This window comes from Limulus polyphemus, unplaced genomic scaffold (genome assembly GCF_000517525.1).
Source record: "Limulus polyphemus unplaced genomic scaffold, Limulus_polyphemus-2.1.2 Scaffold7888, whole genome shotgun sequence".
Lineage (NCBI taxonomy): Eukaryota > Metazoa > Arthropoda > Merostomata > Xiphosura > Limulidae > Limulus > Limulus polyphemus.
In genome coordinates, this window is record NW_013673498.1 from 1,737 (window position 1) to 13,852 (window position 12,116).

Consider the following 12,116-nt stretch of genomic DNA (forward strand, 5'->3'; position numbering starts at 1 on the left):
GCAGGATTAACGGGTTCATAGGTATGGGTCGGTCCAGTGAACCAATGTTGTTCACGCAGGATTAACGGGTTTATCGGAATGGGATCAGTCCAGTGAACCAATGCTGTTCACGCAGGATTAACTGGTTCATAGGAATGGGGTCAGTCCAATGAACCAATGTTGTTCACGCAGGATTAACAGGTTCATAGGTATGGGGTCGGTCCAGTGAGCCAACGCTGTTCACGTCGCATTAACGGGAAATGATATACTATTGTTTCCATGCAATCCATTTTTACAATACTTTAATATTCAAACAATGTACTATAGTACACTCAACTGTTTTTCTCCTAATGCGGGCCAATAAAACAATGCTTACTTTTATCTTTGCAAATACATGTCTTACAATGACCTACATCAAACATTTATCAATACGCTTGTGTAGAAAAACAGAACAACTGCTTATTCTTTTCTTAAATATTAAGTTTTATTTTACAATAGCTATGGAAATTTCTACATCATAACCTGCAAAATTTGGAGACGATTACAATGTTACATTTACTTTACTTTCACTGCTTCATACTACATACAACGTACCCTCGTCTCATGTTCTGATGGTTTAGGCACGCGATATTCGTAACTTAGAGCCCGCAATAACAACATTCAGGTATCAAACTACTCGATAAAAGTATACGCTTATTTTATCCATTTTCTATGAACCTGTACGGCACTTTGAACTACACATAAAACACACCGTTAGGCCTGACTTACTTTCTGTTTCACTTTTCTAAAGTCTATTAGTCTGACTTGTGGGAGTTTGTGTATTAAGTAGAGTCTGTAGTACTTCTTGGTAGCCACGGGATTTCTCAGCAGACTAAAATAGACGAAAATTAATAATAAATAAACAAAATGTAAATACCTTTCAACGACTTGAAGATTAATAAAATCATGGATTTCTTGCGAGTTTATAAAGTAGGCTTCGTGAGTTCAAAGGTTCTATTTTCTGACTTTTAATCTGTACAGTTAACTTTGAATCAGAAGTTATAAATAAACACGTCAAAATGTAACAAATTATAAATAACTTTTGATTAGAATACATTAAAACGGTTTCCTCTAACTATATGTAACAAAGATGGCACTCGTGTTTTTAAGTCTCAATTTAATGAAATATAAAATAAACTGTAATCACAGTAACTTAGTATAATTACTAGAAATAACCTTTTCTTCCCATTCTGTAAGAATAAAAATCCATGACCACAATCTAAAAACTCCTTGATCTTACCACCAAGGGCACAAATATACTAAACTTGCATGAATTAAATATTAAATAGAATTACTATAATAAGCAATTGTTTGAAAAATTCTCATTTACGATACTAGGGCCAGTTAAAGTACAAAGATTTTTAATAAGCACCGAGCAATAACACTCGGAAATAAACGTAAAATGCAACACATGGATGGTTGCAGAAAATTTTCAATCATTTACAAAAAAAAAGAAACTCCTTTCACCAACTTTGCCAACAGAGGAGCAGTCATGACCACCGTAAATCTGTACAAGTGTTAAAAAAAAACAAAACACGACTAAAATATCAAACAAAGAAGAGAGACAAATCAAGTCTGATTTTTTTTATTGCAGGTCTCTTCTGTACCCAATTAATGACTGCATATCGTACAACATACAAAGTATGCATGTACTTTAACCCCCTCCCCCACATATATATCCAATTAACGATCGTGTAACATTCTATACTTTGACAAGTCATAACACTGAACATTAAACGCACATTATGATTTACGACTAAGTAACAGAAATTATGTAGGATTAATATCCATCTCATTATTCTATATTCGATATCATTATTGCAGTAACTGACCTCTTCACCAAACTGATGTAATAATTACTTTATTAATATGTTTAAATAGTTTTTATGATAAGAGTAGAAATTCAGAGATAAAAATGTTTCCAATGTATTATATGATAACAGAGGGTTAAAAGTAGAAAGATGCATAGATTATACAACACATTCTACCTGCAAACAAAAACTGATCCACAGTGTGTTCCGATCGACAACCATGGTTCAGGCTGCATTTCTCATACTTCACGTGGTAATTCATCCTGTGTATCTCACAACGTTCTAATTATATAGTTAAGTTCTGGTGAGACCAACTGTAGGCTAGAGAAAAGTGTGAACAGGCTGTCTGAATTGGTGCGAGAAGGAATTCGGAGTAGATGGATTTATTGTTGTTTTTTCCCGAACTAATCAAATGGCAAATGTACAGAGGTTTTTTATTATCCATGTGTTCATGATATGCACTGTTTTTAAACCCCTACTGTACGATCTATGAATAAGTTAACAAGAAAGTGGCGGCTAATTGGGTTGTCAAATTTAACTCGTCATTTCGACGAGTTAACAAAATATAAAAATATAAAGAACCTTGTTAGCTACACACCGTGTTTTTGTTCAGAATGGTCAACAATTCTTAAATGTTGACTTTAAAAACAAAGATCCGTCTTTAAGGGTGTAGAAATAACAATTAGAAAGTAACAAACTTTTTTTCCTTTACACATTACTGCTTAATATATTTGATTTTAATAATTTTATTTAGATTTATATGTAACAATTTTTTTCACATTTAAACTATTCCAGCAAGTACGAAACTTCATAACCCAAACGTAACAATGCCAAACCTCTGCATCACTATAAATAGCGGTTTCGAGTTACAACACACGCAGTTACTCTCTTATACGTCAGTTGTTGCAAGCTTGGCAGACGTTGTAGTGAGAGGACACTTTTAAACAGAGAATCACACACTTATCTTTACATGGCACCATGTTGGTGCTGGTGTAAATGATCGGCCAACTGGTGCCAAGAAACTCAATATCATTAGTTACAATTCTGTAAAGTTTTGGCCCCAATTCACGCTTTGTTTTATTGTGTTTGATTTTTTGATAATTTCGGTATACCCAGTATTATTTTTTTTGCATTTCAATGAAAGAACAACATAAGGTGTACGAACTTAGGTATCCAGATAATGGAACCAAGCGTATCCGAGATATAGCATTGATGTTATTACTAGGCTCCAAATGAACGTAACTAGAATAATAAAGAATATAACAAAAAAAAAACTTGCCACATGTTTATCACTATCACAGTAGGTCCTTCCAATGGGCAAAGTTACATAGAGCTTTTCAATATTTCTATAAAATAACTCATGTATGTAATTTTGAAGAATTAAGATATTTATCAGACTTTATAGTTATCTAAAGTGTACAGGATCTTGGTTACAAATATCTAAAATGTTTAGGATTCAGCACCTTTACTATAGTTCTCTAGTTTTCTTTAGCATATTATGGAGTTTTAAGAAATTCTTCTGAGGTTTTTAAGTGATAAGAGTGAGCCATAATCTGCTCCAATTTATTGTTTTAATTAACATTAAGAGTCTCAAACAGAGATCTGCACGATTTCTATATTTATTATCATTTTGTACAAGAAACCCATTTATCTTCATATATTGATTTTAAACCAGTAGAATGTTTTCTTAGTCTTGAGTGTGAATCTTTTTGGAGTCTTGGGAGTTTCATAAGGAAGGACAAGGAATAGGAAATACAAGTTAAATATTCCCAAGATATCTACCGATACTGATGGGAGACTAGTGGTAATAGAAATATTTTCGTTTAATCCGAGTCTATTCAAATTTCGTAGAACAAGTGATTCAGAAGCCATTAACTTCATTATATCTACCTTTGTTCCTTTGTTATTCCATAAAGATAATACCTGTTTCACCCACAGAACCATTGCTGTAATGTTGCATATCATGCAAGAAGGTCAGCAATAACAATGCTCATCCCTGGTACCTTATAGAGCAGATGATAACTGGATGGCATGGCCTCCTTTTTGTTGAATGAGAATGGTCAGTCATGTGGGTAACACTAGTCACTTTGGGTAAATCTGATATTTCTCATGTAATAAATATATATCACAATCTCCAATAAAATAATAATTTTGGGTTAGATACCTGATAGATGTGAGAGTTTTGATTGTACTAAGTGGATCAATATCACCCAGTTCTTGAATATGGTTGTTGGTTAGGACCAAACTTTCTAGACGTGGTAATGCTTCATGAAGGTTTTCTGCTATACGACTAAAAAAAAACAAAATCATCAAAACACTACAAGTTAGAACAAAAACAAAAATTGTAACTCTGAAAAAACTCAGGAACTTCAATTATAATTATAACATAATAAAAATTTCTCATTAATACGTGCGTGTGTAAAATGTTTAATTTTATCAACTTTCTCAGTCTCAAGTTATCCTTAGTTAATTTTCTAATATCAACATTTAAACAAATAACTAAATTTGTGATTAATTCTTAACTGGTACCTGGACTGGTTATTAGAATATACAGAGAACAGCGTACTATAAATAATCCCCAAAATGAAATACTTTATAAAAATCTAAATTCTGAATACTTTGAACTATCATAAATTAAGAAAACAGAATTCTTGCATAACTTCTAAACTGGAGAATGCTCAGTTATCTATAGAATAAAAAAGGTGTTAAAGATAAAGATACATCTATAATAAAATCAAACAAATTTAAATATGTGCCAATACAGTGCCTCTTAAGACTGGTTGAGCGAATAAGTATGAAATTTTAAACATACACTTACTTTAATACAAAAACATAACAATATTAAATATGGTTTTGACCACTAGGGAAAATAGAGACTGTACCACTTAAAAAAATTACTTTCTAAAACTGAAGGTGGGTTTGCAGGTGATAGTTCTGATAGTTTTAAAAATTAAAAAAAAAAAAAAAAGGTTACCAGGAATTGTGACATTCTTAAAAGAAAAATTAAATCTGGGATATTACATGAAACAAACCAGTAGTATTTATGTGTTCCATAAGTAAGGTGTTCTTTGTTCTTTAATGTTACTTTCATTAACAGTCTGCATTAGAATATCAAATATATCTGTTTTACTGTGTACTTCTTTTTATCAACATATTTCTATTACAGCAATTATTTTGTATTGTTGGCTCATATAGATTCATGACTCTCCTAAGCTAACAAACCTCATGAGATATTGTTGGGATTATGGCCAACGATATTGCAAACAGCAAGGATATACAAGTGATAGAACAGTATATTTAATTAGTTGGTTTATTATTTTGTTATGATCTATATATAGGTAGCTTGCTTTGATCTGAAGTTAATATTACATAGTAGTAATTATGGTTAACAAACAAGCTGCTTACAAACTACTCGCTGTATTAAAAATGTTAACACTAAACCTACCATATTCGATTATTGCTGATGAGTAAAGTTTTCAACCGCTGAAGGAGAGGAAAACCATCAATTTTGCGGATGTCGTTGTCTGATAAATCAATGGTGTCAAACTGGTCCTAAAGCAAAAATGTCCAATTTTACATTAATGTGTAAGATTTCTACATAATACCAATACAATACAGATTAAGATATTGTACACTATTATTCAGAACCATGAGATGAGTTACAATGGAACAGGTTTAGGAAGATCAAACCTAACTGGTTTACTACAGGGACAACAGGGAAGATCAAACCTAACTGGTTTACTACAGGGACAACAGGGAATATCAAACCTAACTGTTTTACTACAGGACAACAGAGAAGATCAAACCTAACTGGTTTACTACAGGACAACAGGGAAGATCAAACCTAACTGGTTTACTACAGGGACAACAGGGAAGATCAAACCTAACTGTTTACTACAGGACAACAGAGAAGATCAAACCTAACTGGTTTACTACAGGACAACAGGGAAGATCAAACCTAACTCGTTTACTAAAGGACAACAGGGAAGATCAAACCTAACTGGTTTACTAAAGGACAACAGGGAAAATCAAACCTAACTGGTTTACTACAGAACAACAGGGAAGATCAAACCTAACTGGTTTACTACAGAACAACAGGGAAGATCAAACCTAACTGGTTTACTAAAGAACAACAGGGAAGATCGAACCTGACTCGTTTACTACAGGGACAACAGGGAAGATCAAACCTAACTGGTTTACTTATGTCAAATGAGAAAATCAAGAAGAAACAATACAAGTTTAAAATGTTAACATTAACAGACAGGATGGAATATTCACAGGACAACAGGGAAACTATGAATTTGGTAAAATAAAAAAAATTCAAAAGACTTACAAAAAGCAGCTGACTTACAATGTTAAAACCAACAGCAAAATTTGTTAAAAGTATGTCAAAGGTAAGCAAAACATTAAAATGGGGATTCGGTTCGTAAAGGATCTTGATAGCATGGTTTTAGTTGAAGATTATGAGAAGGCTAAGCTTTTAAATATTCTATTTTTTTCATAAGAGAGGACCTTAGCAATATTCCTGGCCATTGTATAAGAAATAATGGGATTGCCCAAAATCATGTAGATATTTATGATAGAGTATTTAAAAATAGCTAAATCACCAGGACCAGAAAATATTTTCCCCCCTAGATTTTGAAGACGTCCAAAGATCAGAAGCCTCTTTTCCATTTTTGGTAAAAACTGGACATGACTGAGAACTAGAGTTGCTAATATAACTTTCCTTTTTTTTTTTTTTTTTTTTTTTTTTTTTTTTTTTTATTATTATATATATATAAGAGTTTCATAAGAGTTACCATAACAATAATAGACTAGTTAGTCTTACTGAAGTAGGACAAATTACAACTTTAGAAGATCATATAGCATCATAAAATAAAATCAACAAGAATTCACTAAATGGAATTATCTTTCACTAATTACAGTAATCTGTTAACTTTTCTCAAGGATTTTGTGAGTTATGAAGATGATGGTAAATGCGTAGGCTTGATGTACTTAAGATCTTCTGGTAAGGTGCTACACAAAGATAACAACACTGGTTGGGATTGGATAAAGACAACTAAAATAGACTGTAGGATAGTTAAATGAGAGAAAGCAAAGCAAGTCCCATCAAGTTATGTCACATATCCAAGATATATTCATGCCAATATAATAACTGAGGTAAGTTAAGTTATGCATATTTTGTAACACTGTTTTTTGACATAGCTTTTCAGTTATGTTACACTCCTGCGAGTTATATAAACTAAGAAGAAAGATCTTTCTCTAGTATGGCACATGGATAGGTTATTCTGTGGGGTAAACAGAGAGAAAAGATATAACCAACAGAGCGAGTAAAGAGTGCTAGCAGTGATAGGTAGATATTGAATTGCTTGCAAGGGCTATTAGTTCTACCATAAGGGCAAATTTAAACTAGGATTAGACAGTGGAGAGGACCAGAACGATGAAAATAAAATAAAATGTAGGAACATGGTACAAAGATAGTTTTAACGGTAGACTAAACTGTTATTATTGTAATGATAAAAGTACACTGGGTCCCCATTATATGTTGCATTATTCTGGGTCATTTCATTATTAGTGTTCAACAATTACTACTGTGTATCAAACAACATTGCCTTTTGTTACTAGTGTTCCAATGTCAGACTACTTTTCCAGGTGTAGAATTTACCAATTACTACCAGTATTTTTAAAACAATGTTGCCTTGCTTCATTACTAGTGTTAAAACATTGTCGGACTACTTTACCGGGCGTAGTGTTCGTCAATTACTGTACAGCACTGTACTACCAATGTGTGTGTGAAGCAACCTTGTCGTGTTCTAGTGTTAGAGCATGCTAACGTTGTCAAACTACTTTACCAGGCGTAGTGTTCGTCAATTACTGTACAGCACTATACTATCAATATGTGTGTGAAGCAACCTTGTCGTGTTCTATTATTAGAGCATGCCAACGTTGTCGGACTAGTTTACCGGATGGAGTGTGATATGTCGTCCACTGGCCAAGAGAGTGGAGCATGTAAACACATTGTGTTCGCGTGCCGTTGTCTGAACACATTATTCATTCTGCTGCAGAAAAACCTTGTTTACACCCTTCCAACGTGGCTGCAAACCAGTCACCTAGTGACAGTAAAGTGAACCTTGCCAAGTCCAGAAAAACAATGAACTTTGACACTAAACTGTTTTGTCCTTTAATGTTCTTACATGCATGTTTTGTATAGTACCCTGTTGTTTAACATTCTTACATGCATGTTTTGTATAGTACCCTGTTGTTTAACATTCTTACATGCATGTTTTGTATAGTACACTGTTGTTAAAAAAGCCAAGTTACACCCTTTAAAAAAAGTCATTCAAGAGTGGTCTGAAATTTTTCAGGAAGGAACCGTCCCCATGATACACGTAAAGATTGTGTTGCTTGACATCTTGTAAGTCCCACTTTCTAGGAATGCATCACGACATATAACGGGGAACCATAGGATTAGGGGACAAATATAGAAACTGTGGCAGGTTAGGATTCATCTTCACCTTAGACAACTTAGATGTTTTATTTTAATGAGCTTTTCATTGGCTAATCTCTGAAGTATATAATTTTTACATTTCAGTTACTTTTGTTTAAAATAAATAAAATCATAACAGGCTACATATCGTATTTAGATAATAATCAATACAGGAATTTGTTACTACAAATAGTAAGGCATCAATTCTTGGAACTGATAACCACATCTTTATTTGTGAAGGAAAAAAAACCTGTTTCCAAATTTGTCTCAAATATATATTGTACTTCATTGAAACTTATGTTTTTAAATAATAAAATACAATACTGCATACAACAGAAACAAGACAAACTCAGATATTTTATAAAATATTACAGGAAAGAGCTTACTAATGTTGCTCCAAGATTTTCAATAACTGGTATCTTGTAACCTGCAAATTGAAAAAAGGGGAGATTGAAAACACTATTGAACAGTTAGTAACACACACCAATGAATTATAGGCTTACAACTTCCAATTTGTCAACTTTATGATGTTGAGAAAAAAGGAGACTATTTATGAATTTCTTGCTCAGATTTGGAAGTATAAAAGAAAAATTACAGATCAAACTATTTATATTATATACAGATGTGTTGTTCATTTCTAACACGTCCAATCTTTTGCATCAAAAGCAGTCATGTGATGTTGGTATTGGATATCAGTCCTTTACATTTGAAATGCATGAAGAATATAATAGCCCCCAATCAAACAGTTTGAGGGGGCTGTTAGCTGGACGATGCCATATCTCGACTCTTTGTTTACAGAACTGGACAATAAAAGTTAATTTGTATTGTATTTTTCTATCAACAAAATAGTTTGGCTAGCTAAACTGAGATATGTTCACAGCATGTCACTGAAGTATGACTATCTCCAATCAATATGGCAGCCTTGTGTCATGTAGAAAGTAATTCATCAAATATACTAAAACTCTTGTTTCTAGTCTTAATTTGTTAATTAATATCCAATTTTGTAATTTAAACTTTAAAACATTCACTTAGTTTCTCAATTACAAATATTTGTATACAATATAGTTAAAAATGTTGTAACCTCGGAAACCCTTCGTATCACCAGACATCGACTGCTGAATGACAACTCTCTACCACACAAAACCGACATGAAGATACATGCCATCATGGAACTAGCAACTATTTGCCTACAACCAACTTATTTCCAATACAACGAGGAATTCTACAAACAAACAGATGGTCTAGCCATGGGATCACCACTCTCTCCAATCCTAGCAGACATTTTCAAGACTTCGAAGAATGATCCCTCTCATCCACACATAACTGACGACACCTTCGTTATCTAGCCCTATGGTCATGAAAACTTACCAGCTTTCCTAACTGACGACACCTTCGTTATCTAGCCCTATGGTCATGAAAACTTACCAGCTTTCCTAACTGACGACACCTTCGTTATCTAGCCCTATGGTCATGAAAACTTACCAGCTTTCCTAACTGATGACACCTTCGTTATCTAGCCCTACGGTCATGAAAACTTACCACCTTTCCTAACTGACGACACCTTCGTTATCTAGCCCTACGGTCATGAAAACTTACCATCTTTCCTAGAACATCTTCATTCTATAGACAAAAGAATCCACTCCATCATGGCAATATAGGAACAAAGCCTACCATTTCTTGACATTCTCATCAGCAGACAAAAATCACCACAATTGTATGCAGTAAACCCTCCCACATGAACAAATGCCTACGCCTACACTTCCAGTTATATCAATGAATGTCACTTGTGTTATGAGGACAGAATTCTGTTATTTTTAGGTCTTCCTAACATTTAGGAACTCAAATATCACATGTAGATCTATTCAACTGATTACTTCAATTCTTTAATTTCATTATTATTCTCAAATTAAACAACATACTTTTACAAGCATTAAGTGACTCACTGTTCAATGGTTCATGATGAATTATACTGCAACTTGCAGGTGACAGTAGCTTAATTTTCAACAATGTTCCACACTTGTAACAAGTTGGCAAATTATGATTAGTAAGTATAATGAAGTAATTTATTTTGGGGGAAAATACGATGTTTTGACACAACATTGGTCTGTCTTCAGGTATGTATTTAACTTTTAAGATTCAGATAATAAGTACAGCATGGCGTTACAAGTTAAAATAATACTAATACTAGCAGTCAAAATCACTAGTATTAGTAATAAATGAACTCACTTGTGACACTGTATTATATAATTAATATGGTAATTTAGTATTAGTAGTACTATGACGCGAGTTCCTGTTCAATATTAATGCGAGAACAATAATACTAATTGAGCATTACAAGTATGAAGTAAAATAGTTAGGCTAATCGTTCATATTTTTCTGTTTCGAAAACTAGAAACAGGAAGTTATGAATGATAATTTTAATGAATAAAACAATGATAGTCCTTACTGTCACACCACGCTATAGTGACATTAAATGATTAATGTAGCATCTTAGCCCAAAGTTAGGCTTAAGCAAGTTACTAGCATTACGCTAGTATTACAGTACTAAAAATTAAACTCAAGTTAGAGCAAGAGACAATTACCTCTAAGATTTAATTCACGATCTCTAACTGGATTTACATATTGAGCAGACAATTCTATTAGTTCTGGAGTTAACTTTACCATATTGAGCACAATAATAAAAAGCCAGTGAAAATTAAAATACTAAGAACGTATCAACCGTTTAAACAAATCAAATGACTTCTGATTGTTTAGTCTTCACATGAGTTCAATTCTCAGGCTGCACCGCTAGGGTGCATATATTTGTTAATCTTTTGTATTTTTATATCATAAAACGTAAATATAAGTTAATAATGGCTGGAGACGGCCTTGTACATTTGCTGTCATGTTAAACTTATATTAAAGTTTTTCTTCATTACCCATTTAACGTTTCGACAAGGGTTTGTCATCATCAGGTACAACAAACAGTACTATTATATTTATATAGACAACAGACAGTACTATTATATTTATATAGACAACATACAGTACTATTATATATATATAGACAACAAACAGTACTATTATATTTCTATAGCTACATACAGCAGAGAGTACTGTTATATTTATATAGGCAACAGACAGTACTAGTATATTTATATATATAACATACAGTACACAATACTATTGTATTTATATAGACAACAAACAGTACACAATACTATTGTATTTATATAGACAACAAACAGTACTATTATATTTATATAGACAACAAACAGTACTGTTATATTTATATAGACAACAAACAGTACTGTTATATTTATATAGACAACAAACAGTACTATTATATTTATATAGACAACAAACAGTACTATTATATTTATATAGACAACAGACAGTACTATTATATTTCTATAGATACATACAGCAGGCAGTACTGTTATATTTATATAGACAACAAACAGTACTATTATATTTATATAGACAACAAACAGTACTGTTATATTTATATAGACAACAAACAGTACTATTATATTTATATAGACAACAGACAGTACTATTATATTTCTATAGATACATACAGCAGGCAGTACTGTTATATTTATATAGACAACAAACAGTACTATTATATTTATATAGATACATACAACAGACAGTACTATTATATTTATATAGATACATACAGCAGACAGTACTGTTATGTTTATATAGACAACAGACAGTACTATTATATTTATATAGATACATACAGCAGACAGTACTGTTATGTTTATATAGACAACAGACAGTACTATTATATTTATATAGATACATACAGCAGA

The 12,116-nt window shown here is 32.5% G+C and overlaps 1 protein-coding gene across 1 annotated transcript; it reads right to left on the minus strand.

Moving 5' to 3' along the window:
* Nucleotides 1-732: 732 nt before the first annotated feature.
* Nucleotides 733-11,095, minus strand: LOC106474943 (U2 small nuclear ribonucleoprotein A'-like). The gene is made up of 5 exons (XM_013935643.2): nucleotides 10,899-11,095; nucleotides 8,703-8,743; nucleotides 5,275-5,381; nucleotides 3,994-4,119; nucleotides 733-850 (listed from the first exon to the last, which is right to left on the minus strand). The coding sequence occupies exons 1-5, from the start codon at nucleotides 10,978-10,980 to the stop codon at nucleotides 733-735; spliced, it is 474 nt and encodes a 157-aa protein (XP_013791097.1). The 5' UTR covers nucleotides 10,981-11,095.
* Nucleotides 11,096-12,116: the final 1,021 nt, after the last annotated feature.